Raw genomic sequence first — 21,375 nt, 5'->3', positions numbered from 1 at the left:
AACTGCAGCCCTGCACCAGTAGTGAATTGAAAGCATGGAAGCATGGATGTAGCAGCCCCTATTGAAAAAGTCAGACATTGCACCAACTCCTGCCAAAGTTCCATCAAAATTTCCTGCTGTTTGGCTTAGTTAGAGTAGTTATTTTGTAATTCGTGATTGATCAGTAATATACTAAATAATAATGGTTTTTTGTCTTTAAATAATACCAAAGATCGTGTTCAAATGATATTACTTAGAATAGAATAGAATAGAATAGAATAGAATAGAATAGAATAGAATAGAATAGAATAGAATAGAATAGCCTTTATTGTCTTTTTTTTTTTTTTTTTTTTTTGCCTGTCCCGTTTGGCTCTTTTGCCATCAGAATTGTTGTCTAAAGGCAAAGAAAGATGCCCAACGGATTTACTTTACCAAATTGACCATCCCAGCCTTGCCGTAATGGTCAATTTGATTCACCTTTTATTGTTCATTTTATTTTCACTTACTGAATACGGGACAGACTTGACTGGGGGAAAGAAGGGGAGAAAGAAAGAGGGAAAGAGAAACAGCTGAGAAGAGGGACGGGGGAGAAGGGCAAAGGACAAAAACCAACAGAATGAGCAGAAAAAAAAGAAGAAAAAAAATGCATATATCAATCACCTGGGTCACCTGCTGAGAAAGAAAAAAGAAAACAAGCAGAAGAGAACAAGAGTAATAGAATAAACAACATCACAATGATATATGGGAATATGACAGTAAATACTAAATATTAAACATTATTGTGCAGCACATAAGATCAACAGAACACAGTGTGCTTTGAGGTAGGAGCCTCCAGTGTATGTAGGGTGTAGTTTGTGGGTGTGATCACCCGTGTGTACACCTGTGAGCATGGACGCGCTTGTTTTTTGTTTTTTTTTAAAGGTTCCTTCATGTAATAATCTGCTAGAGGGTGTGGGGGGGCCACAGCCCCGTCCTCCAGGGCATGAAGCAGGTATGGAGGAGATCAAAACTCCAGACATCCAGAGGCCCCCAGAACACAAGAGACCAAGGAAGACCAACAGAGGGGCAGCCGCGCCACTGTCCCAGAAAGAGCTGAGGAGAGTCCCAGATGAGGGCTCACTCAGCAGCCGCGGAGCAGAAGCCAGGGGGAGTTGCAGTGACGCGCCCGTGAGCTCCGCCGGCAGCCAGCCGTGCCTGAGTGACCGAGCCCCAGGCCGAGAGGCCGGGGGCACCCCACCTCCGAAGTGGCCCGAGCGAGCCCCAGGCTCCAGGCCCCGATATGCGGACACCAAGGAGTGAGCCGGTGTGTACCTGGACGCCCATCCCCGGATAGCCTTTATTGTCATTGTACAGAGTACAACGAAATTGGAGTGCCACTCCCTTGGTGCAAGTTTCAATAATAAATATAAATGTAAAATATAAAAAGTACAAAAAAACAATCGTAAGTACTCAAACAATAGTATGTACAATATATGTACAATATATGCTCTTTATTGCTAATAAAGAGGGGTTTCCAAATATCATTAAGCTGTAATTTCATACAAACACCTTTTGCTGCCAAATCAGAATGTGTTTTGGAAATTGGGTTCCTAAGCCTGGTGAAATACTCCATTTATTTTAATATTTTTCAATAACATACATCAGCCTGTATGTCTTAACTCCTGTCTCAAAGGGGACCACCGGTGTTCTGAGACTGCCATGCCTTTTTTCTGTTTTCATAATGAATTCGCTTGCTTATTTGTGTCCCTCACTGGATGTATTATAATGTGACAATACTGTAGGAGTGATTTTTTTGGGTTGTTATCTTATGCATGCTGTTAGTGGTCACGTTTGTGTTTTTTCTTTGGTGATTGTATTAAAGGTAGATGCACATAATTTTTTTTTCTTTTCTTTTCTTTTTTCTTTTTTGTGTCCCGTTTGGATCTTTAGCCATCAGAATTGTTGTCTTAAGGCCAAGAAAGATGCCAAGCGGATTTATTTTACCAAGTGGATCATCATGGCCTTGCCATATTGGTCCATTTGATTGACCTTTATTATAATTATGAATTTATTTTATTTTCAGTTGCTACAAACGTCACTGGGGGATAGGACAGGGAGAAAGAATGAAAGAAAGAGAGGGAGAGAAAGAAAACCAAAGGGGAGAGGAGACGGTGAGAAGGGGGGGAAGAAAGAAAAAAACAAAAAAAAACAAACAAACACCTGGATCACCTGTATGGAGAAAAAAAACAGAAGAGAAAGCAAACAACAAAGAGCAACATAATAAAAAAAACCGCACCATCACAATAAACTAGCTAGCAGTAGATATCAGTAGATACTAAATAATAAACGATATTGTGCAGCACGCAAGATAGACAGCGCACAATGTGCTTTGAGGCAGCAGCCAAGAAAGGTGTAGTCCGCGTCTGTGAACACCCGTGTGTACACCTGTGTGCATACCTGTGTGGATCAGCATACTTGTATTCCAAAGGTTTCTCCATGTAACGATCTGCTAGGGAGTGTGGGGAGCCATAGCCCCGTCCACCAGGGTATGAAGCAGGTATGGAGGAGATCCAGGCCCCAGACATCCAGAGGCCCCAGAGTACAAGGACCCGAGGAGGACCACCAAAAGGGGGGGAACCGTGCCACCCTCCTGGGAAGAGCTGAGTAGAGCCCCAAAGGAGAGGTCACCCCGCAGCTACGGAGCAGAGGCCAGAGGGGGTTGCAGTGGCGTGCCCATGAGCTCTGCCGGCAGCCAGCTGTGCTAGAGAGGACCGAGCTTCAGGCCCAGAGGCCAGAGGCCTGAGGGCATCCCACCCCCCGGAAGGAGCCCAGCCGGGCCACAGGCGCCCGGCCCCACCAATCGGCCATCAGGAGTGAGCCGGTACATACATGAGCGCCCAGCCCCAGACGGCAAGGACCACCAACACACCAACGTCTGAGGGCATCAGCCACCTGCAGGGAGTGTGGTGAGGGGAGATAGGCCTCCGTACTTTAGAAGGCCTGAGATGTACCCAGAGAGGTTGAGTCTAAGACCCAACCTGGCATATAGACACAGACGAACAGGCGCACGCGGACACAAACATGCATTCCTACCCCCATATACACAACCAAATACTCGACACTCACCCAACATGTAGACAGACACAAATAGACACTGCACAGACAGTCACACTCCCCAAACATACTCTATATCCCAAGTCCAGGTACCCCCGCCCCCAGAGGGGCAAGCGGACCACTTCCTTATCTGCAGTAGCAGGGAGGCCCTGCATCCCAGACCCCAGTCTGACGGCCAGCACCTCCTCCCAGCCCCCCAGCCCTGACGGCTAACAGAACCGGGGTGAGTGAAGACCTCAAACATAACTTATTATGTTTGAGACTAGATGCACATAATTAACGCCAGGTGTGTTGTTGATTGCGAGGAAGCAAACAGTTTGTGACCGCTGCACTGTTATGTTAAATCATGTTGGAATAAAGAATCTAAAGGACAAGATAAGTATGGCTGGAGTTATTGGACTGTATCAAGTTTAATAAGTTAATGCATACCAGTGACATCGCGTCACCCCTGCCAAGAAACACCTCAGTGGCTTCAAGCGTAAGCTTAGCCTTTACAAATACAAATGGGTTATTAGCTAAAGGACTTTAGTTTAAATTGTTAAATAAAACTGTAAAATAGATGTTACAGTCTGTTATTAACCCTCTGTGACGACACTATCAAAGGGACTTCTTCTGATGCTTTATTTGACATGTAACTTCTAACACTTGAAAGCTGTAAGTGTAGCAGTAGTAGTTTCTTCACACTGCTTTCCATAAAGATTTAATAAAGAATTAAAGAAAGAAGAAGAAAATTTGATTATAATTTGTGCGGTCTTGCCTGTAACTTCTCCACAGTATGCCTTTTGTCCTGTCCTCCTCACATCCTTCCCAAACCAGCGATGGCAGCTGCCTGGTTCTGCTGGAGAGTTCTTCCTGGTGTTGCCAAGCACTTGTTCATAGTGAGCTGCCTGATCATTGGTGTTTTCTCTGTATTATTGTACATATAAATATTAAGCACCTCAAAGTGAAGAATAAAATAAAGTGAATAAATAAAATTCAATTGAATTGAAATGATCTGATTATGGGAAGAAGTGACGGCAGGTAGTGAATTAATAATGAACACTAATTATTAATAGGAATATTTCAAGGTTCCCTTACAGATATTATTTCATTATAAAATGCGTTTGTGGTCATAGCTGATTAGTCCTCATCAGAATGAAGTTTATTTTATTTGGCAGCAGTTGGCGCTAATGCGCCGGTTTCTAATAGCCAAAGAAGAAGACCACTGGTAGAGCAGCTGGATTTTACACCGTGTGCTCGGGACTGTAAGTTTTCCCTTATTTCAACTGTATGCTCGCTGTCAGAGAAGTGTCTGCTTTCACTCTGCTACACATAGAATCAGCAGAAAGCCGCCGCTCGGCTCTTCCAGTGACTTTGGTAACTTTAGTCGGGGCGGAGCATTTCCAGCTGGTTTCCGTTATATGAGGCAACACAGCCATTTTCCCCAAATAACTCTAACGACCGCTGTTTTTAAATACCACAACCTCAGTCACCCCAACCACTCACAACTTTAAAAGACAGCTTACATCTGTCGGTAAATAATAAAATCTGTTTCTGTTTACTTTCTGTTTCCCGTCGGGATGTTAATCCTTACATACTTTTCAGGTCAAGTTTGAGAGCAGGTTCATTGTGTGTCAAATTCCTGCGTGTCTTATGTTGGCCGTGTGAGAAGTTATGTTTACAACACTTTCACTTTAAGGAGGATGTTGTTAATGTTAATTACAGAATTACAAAATCATGCGTGTTGTTATGATACTTGTGTCATGATATGAGTGAACAGTTGTTGTTTAAGGTGCAGTTCATGTGGAAGCCACCGGAGGGTGGTGTGGGTGTTTTTCTCAACACATGACAAAATAGTGAACTTAGAAAATATACACAAATTGTGAAATTGCACCTCTTTAAAATGCAGCTCAATTAAACCTAGCTCCAAGAATAATTTTCACCGACAGTTCTGAGATAAGCTGCATGTTATTCTTGGATGCGGTTGTAGGACCGGTGTTGTGCCAAAAAGTGATTGTCTGCCAAAAACTGATTTCCGGTATTTGCCAAAAAGCGATTGCTCATATTTAAAGTGCTATAAGTAACTTGTTGGGCTATAATATGTTAAACATATGTCAAATGCATCCCTTATGGATGACATAAAGTCATCTTGAGCCACAAACAACATTCGTGTAGCAAGATACAAGCCGCAATCAGTTTTTGGCAGCGACTTTTATATAACCTTTATTTATGCAGTAAAAAAAATCTCATTAACATTAAAAATATATTTTGTAAGAGTAAGTTGGCCAAGAGCACAGCAGAAATGGCAGCAAATATTACAATAGTTCTGTAAAAAGATTTTAAGTGGGGATAAAGGACCGGATTGGTTATAATGTAAGTACAAGTTGTAAAGATACTTAAAAAACAGATAATTTTTTAATTCTTTATGTAACCCCTTTGTATCCCCTGTTCACCGAAGTCTATTTACGAACATACGTAAAGATATTACACATAAAAAATACACAGAAACACTGGAAATCACTTTTTGGCAGACAATCACTTTTTGGCAGACAATCACTTTTTGGCACAACACCGGCTTTAAAATCGCATGACAAAAATATCATATACATTAAAAAAACTGCATCACCAACGTAGCCTGGACAACATTTGCTAGTTAGATGAAGTCAGCTATCTCATCGTAGCATATTTATATGCATATTTATAATTATACGCTTCTTGGAGTGAGTGCATACACTCGTGAAGTTTAGTAACTTCCGGTCACTGCAACAAGCCCAGGTACAGTTTACCGACAGATGGGTGCAGGACCTTGAAATGCACCGTGTAGAAAGTAAAGACCATCGTACGTATCATAAGTTTACCAGTCTCACAAATCGTCGTCATAAATACACAATCGTTAACCGTTTATTAATATAACCTTTGAGCTTAACGGTAATTAATTAGTAGTGGAAATAATTTCTGGTACGCGTTACAGAAATGTAGCAGTGACAATAATATTGTATGCTGTAATCGCACTGGACAATTAGTGATACAAAACAACTGTTTTATTCTGTGAATAAAAGTATATGTTTTTGTCAATGTACCATAATAACAGAAGCGAAACGCAATATTGTGTCAGGACAATTCACTATTTATGCACAATAAATAAAGGAGCATAGCGCGACCATTTCTGTTCAGCGCCAGACTTGCTTGTAACCTATATCACCAATTATGTTATGAAAATGACGCATTAACTACAACAGCAGACTGACCTTTGTGTAAATGCTTGGAGCAGACTAACCTGTGAGCTGGAGTGTTCTGGGACGTTATATTTGATCTTTGAATGGCTGCAATCCAGTCGCGTCTTTGTTACTTCGGAAACATGGCTCGAACAATTTCTCTTCAACGACGTAATCCGATAACAACCGATCTCTTTACCCGTCGGCTTCCCGTGGCTGTCATGCGACCGGCTATTGCAGTTAATAATACAACAGCTTCTTGACATTTTTGTGTTTCTTTTTATCGCTGTGTGACTGATTTCAATTGAAAGCCTGCGTGCGCTAGTACCGCTTGCCACGAGTTCCCAGAATCCTTTGCGGTTCTACCCGTGAATGACGTCACATTTTCAATCTCTATATAATATGCATGTTAAATTTTATATTTGGGGTAAAATATCAAGTCTTTTCAAGTAAACCGGTTCAAGTCCAATTCAAGTCCCAAGTCATTGGTGTAAAAGTCCAAGTCAAGTCACAAGTCTTAGAACATTTTTTCAAGTCAAGTCTAAAGTCATAAAATTAATGACTCGAGTCTGACTCGAGTCCAAGTCATGTGACTCGAGTCCACACCTCTGGAGATAATAAAAAAGTGATGGCTGAAACCTAAGACGGTGTCATGTCTGCTCCCTGAAGTAATATCGTAACAACTTGTAGTGATGGAGTGTTGCCAGCTGTGGGCGCAGCGGCATCCACGCTGGCCTTTGAGACGCTGCTCTCGAGTGAATGCTGGTTATTACTTAGGTGGACCTCAGAAGCGCTCTATACAGGAGGGCAAAAGTAAAAGTTTGAGGTTTAATGATGTTTTTAATTACAGTAGGATGGCGTCAGCAGGTCATGACGTCATTGTGACGTGGTAGGGCGTCATATTGAAAATAATTAGTGTTTTACAGCCCTTTCAATGGACTTTCATATGCTATATTGCTCAATATGGTTAAAAATCAAGGTAACCTTTGACCTCGAACTTTGACAAAGTGAACTTTGACCTAACAGTGAAGGTAAAGGTCAAATGGTCATTCCTTATTTTCACATACATTTTCATTTAAATTATTATGCCTGTCATGTTTTCATGTCTTAGGTGAAACAGGGCATGATATTATGGGATAGTAGATGTTTTTTCCTTCTAAACAAAGTGTTGTACAGTCTCCCTTCTTTCTTCTTGTAATAATGTCAGACATGCTATTTATACATTCAAATCCATAGCTCAAGATTTGTTGCAGACATGATGTGGGAAACCTGTAGGGTATCTGTTTTTGAAGTTTCCTCCTTATCAGTCAAAAACAGGTGATGCATGTTCACAGATTTTAGTTACTCACTGTTGGAGGGATTTATAACCCACTGACCCTAAAGGCTGGTCAGTTTAGAACAGCAGACCCTTCATTCAAACACAGAGGGTGTGTGAGAGATTAGATTAGAACTAGATACTCGTGTCATTAAATGCATCCTGTATGTTCTGGGATGATTTGTGTTTCCTCTCCAGGTAAAGGTAGAAAGTGTGTGTGAGCTGATGTGGATGTGAATTCAGCAGCATGGATCAGTGTGAGGACAGAGAGGAGGGAGTCCCCCCCTCTAAAACCACTCTGTGTGGGGAACATGAGAGCCAGACCACAGCTCAGAGGTGAGATGACCATCTCTAACTGTCCATGACTCTTCTCCATGTCACAGCTCAGCACTCACATCACTGCTCCATCATTATTCACAGGAACCAACCTGGACCTGAACCCAGCTGTGTGTCCTTAAAGAGTGATGCCTCAGTTGAACGCCACATTGAATTTAAACAACAACCCTCTGCTGCAGGGAGGTAAACATGAACATGGGCTTTTTTGGGTCTTATTTACATGACAGAGTTTAATAGTTTACCACAAGTTTAAAATGACAAATACAATTTAAAATATTTAAGAAATTTTTTTAAAACAATACAAACACAGTTATTGAAGAATTGAAGAGGTAAATCATCTAAAACAGCTACCCACAGAATCTGAATGGTTCCTGTTCCTGTTAAATTAACCAAGTGTTAACAAAGAATACAGTTTAGGAACTAAAACAGATCTTCTGAGCTGAGGACAGACTTCAGAGACCTGGAGTATGATTCTGTCACTGAAATGAGTTTGAGGTGGTCTATAGGACCAGGTAGCATAGAACTGATATACAGTGGCAGCTTCCTGATACAGCGATTGAACAAAGACAAGTAAAATGTGTCTATCATGTCTTTTAGATGTAAAGAAAGGCTTTTTTAAATCCAAAGTAGAGATGAGTACTGCTACCATCAGCGGTGCTAGCAGCAGCAGGTCATCGGCCTCACGTCTGTGTTTTTATCATTCTGCTCAGGTGGTTACAGTCGACATACAAACCTTCATTTTCTTTATATGCTTGTTAGCACAGACGGCCTCTACCTTATATTCCACCTGCTGAGTAGCTGATCGATATCTTAGGACGACACTTATTTGGCTTTGTTCATTACTGAAGTATGATGAACTAGTTTAAGTGACTTGAATTTCTTTTTCCACTCAGCGAGGTCAGCAGCTTTTATTCTTCCACTAAAACAAATGTGATGCCTTTCTAATTTGTTTCCAACCATTTCATTATACAGTAATTGTTAACTTACCCATATTACACAAACACTGTGAACTAGGGCTGCCACGATTCCTCGAGTAGTCACGATTACGTTGACGACTAATTTAATAGTCGACGCGTCTTTTGAAGCTTTGTAAGATGCTGAAAGACGCCGGAATAAGTAGGATTTAAGAGTGTAGTAACGGACTGAAACAAAAGATGGCAGCAATGCATTTACAAGGATGCCAGCTGCTGTTAAACGCCAAAGAAGAAGCAGTCTGTGTCCAAATTCAGAGGCCGCATTTGTAGGCCGATTATGTTACAGCGACGCGACAAAGGCTGTCCAAACTTGAAGACTTCTCCATATGCGGCAGGCAAATGCGTCCTTAATTTCCCCCAGATCTGAAGGATTGGTCGGGTGTATCATTCGTGACACAACCTATCCCAGAATTCATAGCACGGCTCAGTCAATTCCAGTTTCCAACAATGGCGGCAGCTACTTAGGTTTAATGTTACTGTTATTACTCTTTCTGGGTTGCAAAATAAAGTTTTCAGATATTTTCAGGCGAGAATGTAGCTGTGTAAACTTCAAATATTTGCTCAATTTATCAAGACATCACACATTTGCAAAAGTGATCTGACGTTTTCATAGACGAGCTGGCCGGGGGGTCAAGGTTCAACTCCCGGCACATTGTTTTCAAACCGTCCGCGGTCTTTCGCTACTAAGGTTTAACATGATACAGTATAAGTCACTTAGATAACTTAAAAATGCTATTGCTTGGCTTTTTTCAGTGTTTTGTTTGTTCCTGAGTAAACCGGTTTAGCTGAGATTAAAGTTTTAGTTTTCACACAGTTGAATAAACGTCAAACAGAAAACCAATTAAACAGAAGTGTGAGATGGTAGAGAATTTACTCCAGTGTCCTGTAATATTTTAGATAGCAAGGAGCAGACGGCTGAGTTTATTAAACTCCACCAAGACAATCTGCAAATTTCATTAAAAGTTTAATAAACCATCATCTTATCTTTAGTTTTGGTTAGCACATACCTTAAACACTTTAAACACTAAGCTAATGATAGTTATATAAGAGCAGATGCATGCTGGTGCAATATCCTGTACATTTTATGTCCAATGGATCTAATTAGTCGACTAATCGCAAAAATAATCAGTGACTAGTCGACTATCAAAATAATCGTTTGTGGCAGCCCTTTTGTGAACCATGTAAACCAGCACAACATGATCTCAGATTCAAAGGTAACCATCAGAGGAGGAGCAAAGCCAGCAGGAATCATCAGCTGAGCGTTTTTTTGTCGTCATCAAACGAGTACAAACTACTGCAAACAAAGAAAGTTGTTAGTGTAGGAAGAATGCCTTTCTTGTTAGCTTCCTCCATACTATGTAAACTGTTAAAAACTCTGTATTTTGAACATGAACCTGAGCACAGCTACATCTCCTTGAAGACTGCTGCCTCAGTTGAACATCATATTGATGTTATTAGAAAGCAGGATGAGAGTGAGACTAGAGCTCAGATGTGAGTTGACCATGTCTAACTGTCACAAACTCTCTGACCTCCATGGCACTGCTGAGCCCTCAAATCAATGCACCGTCTTTATTTACAGAAATACAGTTAGGACTACAGCTGGATCTGACCCCAGTCCTGAACCTAGCAATGTGTCCTTGAAGAGCACTGCCTCGGCTGAACGGGTCATTGAATTTAAAGGACAGCCCTGTACTGCGGAGAGGTAAACATGAGCTTTGCTCCACATACAGTGCTCCGAAATGTCTTAACAAAGGAATATGTCAATTTTTCAACATGAGCTCAGCTTGATGTGTTTTTGTTTTTAGTGAAAGTCAAAGAAGAAAAAACTAAAACACGGCTGATGACGGAGTTTATGAGTCTAGTGTGTGTTTGAAATGAAAAACAGATTTACGAACATGTTGAAAAAAAGAAAAGCTCAGAAAAACCAAGTTAATAAAGAGTTAACTGCATTAAGGACGCTGTGTAAATGTACATAAAATTTGTATTTGATCATTTTTAAATCTCATAAATCCACATCTTATTTACAATTGAATACAGACAACATATAAAATCTTTAAATAAGCCAATGTACCATTTTAAGAAGAGCAGTAGCTCATTTTGAATTTGATGGCAGCAGCACAGCCCAGTGGAACAAGGTTGCCACTGTGTAGAACTCTCTCTTCTTTACACAACAGTCCATAAACATCTGGGACCAGTTGCTGGACCTTTGGGAGAGCAATGGTGTCTCATTCTTGTTTGATATAGTATTTTCGCTGCTCAACAGCTCCAGGTCTTCTTTGTCATATTTTTCATTTTATGATGCACCAAAGGTTTTAGTTGTTTGAAGATCTGGACTGCAGGTAGGCCAGCTCTACATTCAGGCTCCTCTAAAACCGTTTAGCACTGATGGTGCCTTTAAGATTTGCAAGCTGCGAGTTCCATAGGCACCAGTGCACGCCCACACATCAGAGGCTCCGGCTGTCAAACTGAACACTGATACCAAGCTGCATGTTTTTTCCCCCTCTTTAGTCTGGGGGATGAAAGATCCATGTCTTCCAAAAAGAATGTCAAATTTTCTTTTGTCTGATGACAGAACAGTTTTCCACTTTTCCTCAGTCCATTTTAAATAAGCTTTGGCCCGGAGAAAGCAGTGCTATTTCTGGATTATTTTCACTTCTTACTTATTTTTTTGCATGAAAAAGCTTTAACCTGCATTTGCGTATGCCATGGGGAAGTGTTCCTTAGCTCATCCAGTGATTTTCATGACAGAGTCATGCCTACACTGCAAAAACTCAAAATCTTACCAAGTATATTTGTCTAATTTCTAGTCAAAATAATCTCATTACACTTAAAATAAGAAAGTCAGCTAGAGAGTAACATTTAAGTTAGATATAGAAACTTGTTTTTAGACAGTGCATCTTGGACCTGGAGAATTTTCACTTGTTCCATTGGCAGTTTTTTCACTTAATACAAGATATTCTTGCTTGAAATAAGTGAAATAAATCTGCGAATGAAACAAGTGATGATCTTCCATTGGCACCCTACGATGATGCAGTAGATGATGAGATAGTCACAGACTTCACAAATTTACATTGAGGAACATTATTCTGAAATTGTTCAGTAATTTGTAGATGCATTTTGTTGCAGACCAGTAAACTCTGCCCATCTTTATTTCAGAGAAACTCTGCCTCCCCAAGATGATATTTATTTCATTAATTAACTAATTATTGTACAATGGTTCTGTTTTTTTTTTTGTTTTTTTTTTAGCACCACTTACTTTTTGTCACAATCATAACTTAAAAAAAACATTTTTCCTAATCCTGGGTCTTTGATCCAGAGTTGTGAGGTTTTGTAATGAATTCTTGCTTATTATTTAAAGTTCTGTTTGTTATCTAGTTTTTTTAATTGTTACATTCAATTGTTATGTTTCTCCTTTATATCTTGAGGTTTCTGGCTGTTTATTTCCAGTAGTTGTTTTGGCAGGATACATAGATTCTTGTGCTATTTTTTAGCCTTGTGTTCGTCTGCGTTAAGTTTGAGTGTTTTCTCAGGTAATTCCTGCATATTTATTTGTATTATTAGCCTTCTCTGTCTTGTTTGTAGTTCAACATCTTTAGTGCTGCAGAAATGTGCTGGTTAGCAAAGCTGCCTTATATTCCACCTGTTGAGTAGCTGATTGACATCTTAGGATCAATACTTAGTTGGCTTTGTTTATTACTGAAGAATGATGGTTTAGTTTAAGTGATTCGAATGTATAACAAGTGTGATGCCACTTTTATGGATTTTTAACCATTTTATTATACAGTAGTTGTTAATTTACACATTTACACAGAAAATAGAAAATATATCAAATGTTTAAATGACAAAAATGTGTCATTTGAACAAGAACAGTTGCTCATTTTGAATTTGATAGCAGCAACACAATATATATATATATATATAACTTGTATACTTGTATGGGCAAAGTGTATAAAAATCACTTGCCAAGCATAAAACTGAATGAAGCCAATTCTTGAAATTTTCTTTACAGTGTCACCAGGTCAGATGTTCCCACTGGTCCGACTGTCCCGCAGGATAAAAAACACCTGGACTCCATATTTAAGGTCTGTACGTTTACAATTACTTGTTTTTTTCTGTTCATTTCATTGTAAGTTTTTCAATTTTTCACAAAGAATAAAATTCAAAAGAAAAGCTTAATAATTTGATTTAGCTCCTGATGGAACTTTATTCAGCCAGAAACTCCACATAAGGACTACAAACAGATTGAATTAGATTAAAACTAGGAGAAAGTTTATTTGCACTTTCAGTTAAGCTAATGTTAACTAACTTTAGCAGGGAGAAAGCAAGTTTTATCGATTGAAGACTGGGTGTGGGCTACCAGGAATTTGACTGACGTGGCTTTCTTCTGGCTGACGTTAGCTAATGCTCTTTTTGCTAGTATGGACACATTTCAAGGTGTCTAATGTAACAAAATGAGGTGGATAAAGTCAGCTGATCATTCCAATCCTATGTTGCTCATCTGGATGATAAAATATCTTGCCAATATTTTGTAAGTTAATAATAATAAGTAACCGTTGACTGATTTATGTAATGTTGTTAAATTATAAGTGGTTGTAAATGTTATTATATGCAAAACAATTAATGAATCGAAATCCTAGTTGTCTTATCTTCTAAATACTTTACCAGGTAATATTATCCATGATAACCACACATCGATTATGTGGTTATTGTTCGTATAGTCTATTTACAACTTACTTAAATATTTAGTTATCCTTTTTTAGAGCTTTGGATTGTGAATATAACCAGAACTTCAGAGAATATCAAGGTTCTGTTCTTTTTCCAGCACACCAGTGCTGATTCGCCATGTCCCTTTTCACTGTAGGAGAAAAACAAGGTAGCCGGTAAGTCCGGTCAGGAGAATCACTTCACCGGAGAGGCATAAAACATATATTGTATCAGTAGATACTGTTATAATTGTGTAAAAAGCAATCATGGCTAATGCTTGCTTGCTTCAATATAAAGGGCAATAAAGAAAGAACTAGACCATTACATTAAAAGTATGTCCAACATATAGCTGATGCATGGCTGATGTTTCTCAATGATTTCAGTCTGAATGTGAATGTAGCATTCAAATAATGTTTTCCAGCTGTTGGAGGAGAACCTCAATGCTTTTGTGAAGAATGAACTGAAAAAGATCCAGAAGGTTCTGAGTCCAGATTACATAAAGAGTCAGGCAGAGGAGTTGTTGCAGGGTGACCATGAGATGGAGAGGAAGAGCAGCAGCGAGGCATTTCTTCGGATCACAGCGAACTTCCTGAGAATAATGAAGCAGGAGGTGCTGGCTCAACGTCTGGAGAATAGTAAGAGGATTTCTCTAAAGATATAATAAGTGGTAGACCATTTTATTATTATTACTATTATTATTTATATTACATAAATGTTGTTTGTGTATTCTTTTAGGATTCCCCATCATGTGTCAGAATAAACTTAAATCTAACCTGAAAAAGAAGTTCCAGTGTGTGTTTGAGGGAATTGCTAAAGCCGGAAACCCAACCCTTCTGAATCAGATCTACACAGAGCTCTACATCACAGAGGGAGGGACTGCAGAGGTCAACCAAGAACATGAGATTAGACAGATTGAAACAACATCCAGGAAATCAGACAGACCAGAAACAACAATTAGACAAAAAGACCTCTTCCAGACATCTGGAAGAGATAAGCCAATCAGAACAGTCCTGACAAAGGGAGTGGCTGGCATTGGAAAAACATTCTTAACGCAGAAGTACATACTAGATTGGGCTGCTGAAAAAGCCAACCAGGGCATCCAATTCATGTTTCCATTCACTTTCAGAGAGCTGAATTTGTTGAAAGACAAAAAGTTCAGCCTGGTGGAACTTGTTCATCACTTCTTTACTGAAACCAAAGAAGCAGGAATCTGCAGCTTTGAAGACTTCCAGGTTCTGTTTATCTTTGATGGTCTGGATGAGTGTCGACTTCCTCTAGACTTCCACTACACAGAGACCCTGACTGATGTTACAGAGCCCACTGCAGTGGGTGTGCTGCTCACAAACCTCATCAGAGGTAAGCTGGTTCCATCTGCTCGAATCTGGATAACCACACGACCTGCAGCAGCCAATCAGATCTATCCTGAGTGTATTGACATGGTGACAGAGGTTAGAGGGTTCACTGAACAACAGAAGGAGGAGTACTTCAAGAAGAGATTCAGAGAAGAACAGGCCAGCAGGATCATCTCCCATATCAAGACATCACGAAGCCTCCACATCATGTGCCACATCCCAGTCTTCTGCTGGATCACTGCTACAGTTGTGGAGGATGTGCTGAAAACCAAAAAGAGGAGAGAGTTGCCTAAGAACTTGACTGAGATGTACATCCACTTCCTGGTGGTTCAGGCCAAAGTGAAGAAGGTCAAGTATGATGGAGGATTTGAGACAGATCCACACTGGAGTCCAGAGAGCAGGAAGATGATTGAGTCTTTGGGAAAACTGGCTTTTGATCAGCTGCAGAGAGGAAACCTGATCTTCTATGAATCAGACCTGACAGAGTGTGGCATCGATATCAGAGCAGCCTCAGTGTACTCAGGAGTGTTCACACAGATCTTTAAAGAGGAGAGAGGACTGTACCAGGACAAGGTGTTCTGCTTTGTTCATCTGAGTGTTCAGGAATTTCTGGCTGCTCTTCATGTCCATCTGACCTTTATTAAGTCTGCTATCAATCTGCTGGAAGATCAAATCTCCCAGAAGTGTGAAACAAGAGAATTTGCAGAGACACAATTCTATGTGAGTGCTGTGGACAAGACTTTAAAGAGTCCAAATGGACACCTGGACTTGTTACTCCGCTTCCTTCTTGGTCTCTCACTGAAGGAAAATCAGACTCTCCTACGAGGTCTTTTGACACAGATAGGATGTGGCTCACAGACCAAGCAGGAAAATATCCTGTACATCAAAGAGAAGATCAATCAGAATCTGTCTGCAGAGAAAAGCATCAACCTGTTCCACTGTCTGAATGAACTGAATGATCATTCTCTAGTGAAGAAGATCCAACAGGCCCTGAGTTCAGGAAGTCTCTCTACAGATAAACTGTCTCCTGCTCAGTGGTCAGCTCTGGCCTTCATCTTACTGTCATCAGAAGAAGATCTGAATGTGTTTGACCTGAAGAAATACTCTGCTTCAGAGGAGGCTCTTTTGAGGCTGCTGCCAGTGACCAAAGCCTCCTGCAAAGCTCTGTAAGTAAACAGTGGTGTTTCTTTACAATCCATTACTTAGTGGACAGTGGAGAGTATTTAATAACTTACTACACATTTTCTTATTTCCATTTTCTCTTATTTTATTTTATTTTTTTACATTTTGCAGATTGAATATCTGTAACCTGTCAGTGAGAAGCTGTGAAGATCTGTCCTCAGTTCTCAGCTCCCCGTCCTCTAATCTCAAAGAACTTGACCTGAGTAACAACAACCTGCAGGATTCAGGAGTGAAGCTGCTGGCTTCTGGACTGAAGAGTTCACATTGTATACTGGAAAGTCTCAGGTCAGTATTCACATATCTGTTACAACTCATAACATGTAGATGAATTTGTAAGACTGTATGATTTGCAAATTAATTGTTGCATATCCTTCTTTATTTTGGATATTAGTTTTATTAAGATTTTATATTATTTTCCTCTGCTTTTGCTTCTTGCTTGTGACTGTGAATTCACATTTAACCCTTTAAAGCCGGTTTTGCGTAACTATTTTTAAATACCTGTAGAACCGGAACCACGTAAGCTAGCGCAATAATATCTTTTTGCACATGAAACCAGAGGAGTTGTACTTACATCTTATGCCATCAGCTTGTCCTAGGTCACGGTTTCCTTCCACATATAGCTTTGCAAAAATTGCATAAAAAGTGCTTGCAGGAAGAAAAACATAATATTCCAGAAACACACTTTGCCAATGCGATCAGCTGTTCGTAACACTTCCTACATTGAAATAGACATCAGCGTGACCGATCGCATGTCCCCCATTACCTGCCCAAAACCGGAAGTGACGTCATTTTCGCGGAAAATGTAGTTTTTTACTTGTAGGCCTTAAAAGCCTATACTGTTTTTTTTTTAAGTCATGTTTGACATGCTTAGAACTCAAATTGCACTGCTTTAAATAGTTTATTTTGATGCACATGCTGTTTTCTTTGCAAATTTGCATCATAGGATTGTTTTTAGTTTTTTCTGCAGTATATAAAAATTGTTGTATCTCAAAAATAAAACTATGAAGACACTCAAAATAAATTTCCTGTTGTTGTAAACTATTTTTTGCAACTTCTTTGTATATAAAGTTTTGAGGGATGAACCTCTTAAATTTCTCCAAGTAGAAATATATGTAAAAAAGACAAAAACGAATTTGAAATTATTTGTAGTTTATTGCACTTTTTTGCAATTTATGCAGTTACTATGGACTTAATGCAAACATATTATTAAAATTTGGGCTATAACAGTTGTATTGATGTATAGCAACAAAAATGGCACTACAGCATGTAAAAATATAAAGTAAGCTCTGGTGGACTTGGTTCTATGGTAGGTCTTAAAGGGTTAAAAAACCTTTTAGTAATACTCTTGTCAAACACTTCACCCTTCAATACATTTAAATGTTTGAACTGTGATGATCAAATATTTTTAGACTTTTCCTTCTGAATGACACTTCGGTGACGTTCTTTTAGATATTCACTTTGTTCTCATAAAAATATAATAAGTTTGATGATTTTACTTTTCATCATCGGGTCAATATTTTGGCTTAATGAACCACAGCTCTAAGAAAACCTTTGTCTGGTGTTACTAAAGCCAACTGTGATTTGATAGCAGCCTTGAGCTAGTCTGTATTTTTATACTTTTTGTGGAAGGTGTTAATCATCATAGTCTGCACAACTGTCAACTATCAACACTGTTCTCCATGACTGTGGTTGGGTGTTACTGACCTAGACTGCTTATACAATGTTTGAATACTTTTTTACTGTAATATGACCATAGTTGAGATTTCTGATTATCATGTGCTATAAGCTACAATTATCAATGTTAAAACACAGGCTTGAAATATTTCACTTTCACTATAGAATACATACAAGTTTACCATACCACATTAAATTACAAAAAAGTATTTTCACAATATTCCAGTGTTCACATGCTGGATGGACTAGGGAACGATATCAAGTGAACTATGTTGATCTGTGAAATCAGAACCCCAGTACACGAAATCTGCCTCGGCTCTCTGTTTATAAAGTCTAGTCTCTGATCCTATGAGCATTATCCAGTTGAGAGTGCAGAGCTTAGATGGAGCCAACAGATGAGGGGATTTGCTCAGTTCTAACTGCATCTATTCTGGATGTCTATCCTTCTTATCTCTGAGGAACCCTTGTAGCTCAAGGAAGATTCCCCAGCAACACATATTAATGACAGCTCCCATCTAGATCAGTGCTCTAGGAATATGACTGGTTTTATTTTAGTGACTCTGTAAACTAAGCCACAGGGGTCTGTAACTTTTAAAAGCCTGGACTAACCTGTAAGAGCTACTAACTAATTTGGGATTAATACTCAGATTTTTAAACAATAATTAAATCACCTGAGTTATACTAAGTTAATTAACCTACTCTGAACGAATGCTGATTTCTTCTGATACTTGAGTTAAATTTATCATCAACTCATCCTCATATGAAAATCAGTTTTAACATAATTCTTTTTTAAATTCAAATACATAGGAATCATTTTTTCTTACTATTTCTCTTCAAAACTCTGTGCTTGTCAATTATACTATATAGATAACTATAGTAATAGTTTATTTTATTAGCTCATACATATGTTATAGTCAGAGATTTTTTTATATTCCCAGCTTCTCAATGTCACACACACACACACACACACACACACACACACACACACACACACACACACACACACACACACACACACACACACACACACACACACACAGCCTCCAAGTCCAACTCACACACACTCTCAGTGAGAAGCAATTAAGCAGTTAAGTATGATCAACTGTCAGCAAACTCACATATGAATTATGGTTCTGTGTTTAACAATCACAACATACTTAATACCTTTTTTTTCATTCAGAATCATATATAAAGATGAGCTGGAGACACATTTTTTCTTTTCACAAGGCAGAAGCTGGATCATGTCTACACACAAAATCCAGACATTGGAGCAGACATTATAAACTGTATTGCTCATTAATCATATTATTAGACTTCGGTTATATTTTTGATTAAGATGAAGACATAGTGTTTTCAGTGGGAGAAACATTTCATCACTCACCCAAGTGACTTCTTTAGTCTCAGCTGATTGAAGGTTTCCCCAACCTTATGAACAGTACATTTGCATAACGACTGAAACTAGCACCACGGATTAAGATAATTTATTCATAGCATTCTGTATCATTTTAAACATACAAGGCTGGATGTTGAGTCCTTTTACCCTCTCTCACATGTAATTGGTGTAAGCGGGGGGACCTCGTCTCTTCAAATGCTTAATAAGAACCAACTCAATGACAGATTTGAATAGGTGGAATCAAATCTGAAAACACAGCACGAGAAATGGCTTTAAAGATGAACACACAAATGACAGATATAGACTGATATATATACTGATATTTAGAATACTATGACATGATAGCTGCTAGCTCCCTGTTTCAGTTATTGCTCTTCTTATTTTAATATGTCATATTATTTCACAGCACACAGCAATTCCCTGGGAGTTTCCTTCATATATGTTGTGTGTGTATGTAGTCTATCAGGCTGTCTGATCGCAAAAGAAGGCTCTGATTCTCTGGCCTCAGCTCTAACGTCCAACCCCTCCCATCTGAGAGAACTCGACCTGAGCTACAATCATCTGGGAGAGTCAGCAGTGAAGCTCTTGTCTTCTGGACTGGAGAATCCAGACTGGAGTCTGGACACTCTCAGGTATGGAGAGGACTGCTACACCCACAGACAATTTCTAATAGAGGGAGGAGTGATTGAAAATATTTCTCACTGTTGATCTGTTTATTGGACTATTGCGAAATTTTGACTGATCTGTTAATCACTGATGTTAGGAGCATTTTTCCTCTTACAAGAGGCAGTGAACATAAATTGGATATATTTGTGTGTAGCAGCTGCAGGAACATCTTTGTCATTGTTTAGTTTAGACAGATGTGTGTGTCTGTCCTTGTGTGTAAAAGAGCGATGTAATGTGCAGGATGTAACCCCCTCCTTCTCTCAGGGTGGAGCCTTCAGGAGACCAATGGTTGACACCAGGTCTGAGGAAGTGTAAGTGTGTTTTTAATGTGATTCATGAACACAAAGCAGCACACATTCAACCATATTCAAACTGTCACATCACTCAGTCACATCTCTGATGTCAGGAGTCATCATCAAAGTGTCAATCAATGAACAGATGATGGATCAATAACTGCAACTGGATTGTGTTTGTTCTCTCCATCAGATTCCTGTCAACTCACAATCAACACAAACACAGTACACAAGAATCTTAAGCTGTCTGACAACAACAGGAAGGTGACATATGTTAAGGAGGAGCAGCCATATCCTGATCATCCAGACAGATTTGATGACTGGTGCCCCCAGGTGCTGTGTAGAGAAGGTCTGACTGGTCGCTGTTACTGGGAGGTCGAGAAAAATGGACAGGTTCACATATCAGTGAGTTATGAAAGAATCCCAAGAAAAGGGCACAGAGATGAAAGAAATGACATTGAATTTGGATTTAACGATCAGTCCTGGTGTCTCAGCTTCTCTAAACGAGGTTGCTTTGCTTGGCACAACAATAGAGAAATGTTCATCTGCTCTTCCTATTGTTGGTCTGGCAGAGTAGCAGTGTATCTGGACTGTCCTGCTGGCACTCTGTCCTTCTACAGAGTCTCCTCTGACACTCTGATCCACCTCCACACCTTCAACACCACATTCACTGAACCTCTTTATCCTGGGTTTGGGTTTGTGTTCAGAACAACATCAGGGTTTTCGATCTCTCTTGATTCTTCAGCTTCTCTGTGTTCAGTTTAGTGTAAATAGCGTCTTGTCTCATTATTTCTCTCTGTACCGTCCAAACTTTAATGTCACCATGTCTTTTGATGAATGAATAAGTTATAAGTGTAATCAAATAGCAAACATCATTTTATGGTCTTCAACTTGAACCCTCTCAGGCTCAAATTAAGTTTTTGTTGCTAATGCACAAAAGAATACCTGCAGTGGTACTTCTGAGTAAAAAAACCTCATAAAATATGTATGTGGGGTAATCAGGTTGTTAGCTTTTAACTGTTGCAAATCTGCAACGCCTGCCTTGAGAGGGTTAAAGTAACCTTTCTATACTGTCCCATACTGTCTGGGTAAAATTTGACCCTTTTTTTTTTTTTTTACAATAGAGTTCATTACCCTCAGTACCATTCGTTTTAGCCTTTGAATTTTTTAATTTGCTTTTTGCTAAAGTAGTACCACAATTACAATATTTCAGAACTTAG

General features: G+C 39.3%; 1 protein-coding gene across 1 annotated transcript; it reads left to right on the top strand.

Moving 5' to 3' along the window:
- The first annotated feature begins 7,888 nt into the window (after nt 1-7,888).
- Nucleotides 7,889-21,098, top strand: LOC113015517 (NLR family CARD domain-containing protein 3-like). The gene is made up of 10 exons (XM_026157506.1): nt 7,889-7,917; nt 8,002-8,100; nt 10,471-10,593; nt 12,901-12,973; nt 14,017-14,230; nt 14,331-16,113; nt 16,241-16,414; nt 19,655-19,828; nt 20,127-20,173; nt 20,349-21,098. The coding sequence occupies exons 5-10, from the start codon at nt 14,134-14,136 to the stop codon at nt 20,918-20,920; spliced, it is 2,847 nt and encodes a 948-aa protein (XP_026013291.1). The 5' UTR covers nt 7,889-7,917; nt 8,002-8,100; nt 10,471-10,593; nt 12,901-12,973; nt 14,017-14,133; the 3' UTR covers nt 20,921-21,098.
- The last annotated feature ends 277 nt before the right edge of the window (nt 21,099-21,375 follow it).

The sequence above is a fragment of the Astatotilapia calliptera genome, chromosome 23 (assembly GCF_900246225.1).
Source record: "Astatotilapia calliptera chromosome 23, fAstCal1.2, whole genome shotgun sequence".
NCBI lineage: Eukaryota > Metazoa > Chordata > Actinopteri > Cichliformes > Cichlidae > Astatotilapia > Astatotilapia calliptera.
Note: the sequence above shows the minus strand (reverse complement) of the source record. Positions and strands in the feature narration are given on the sequence as shown.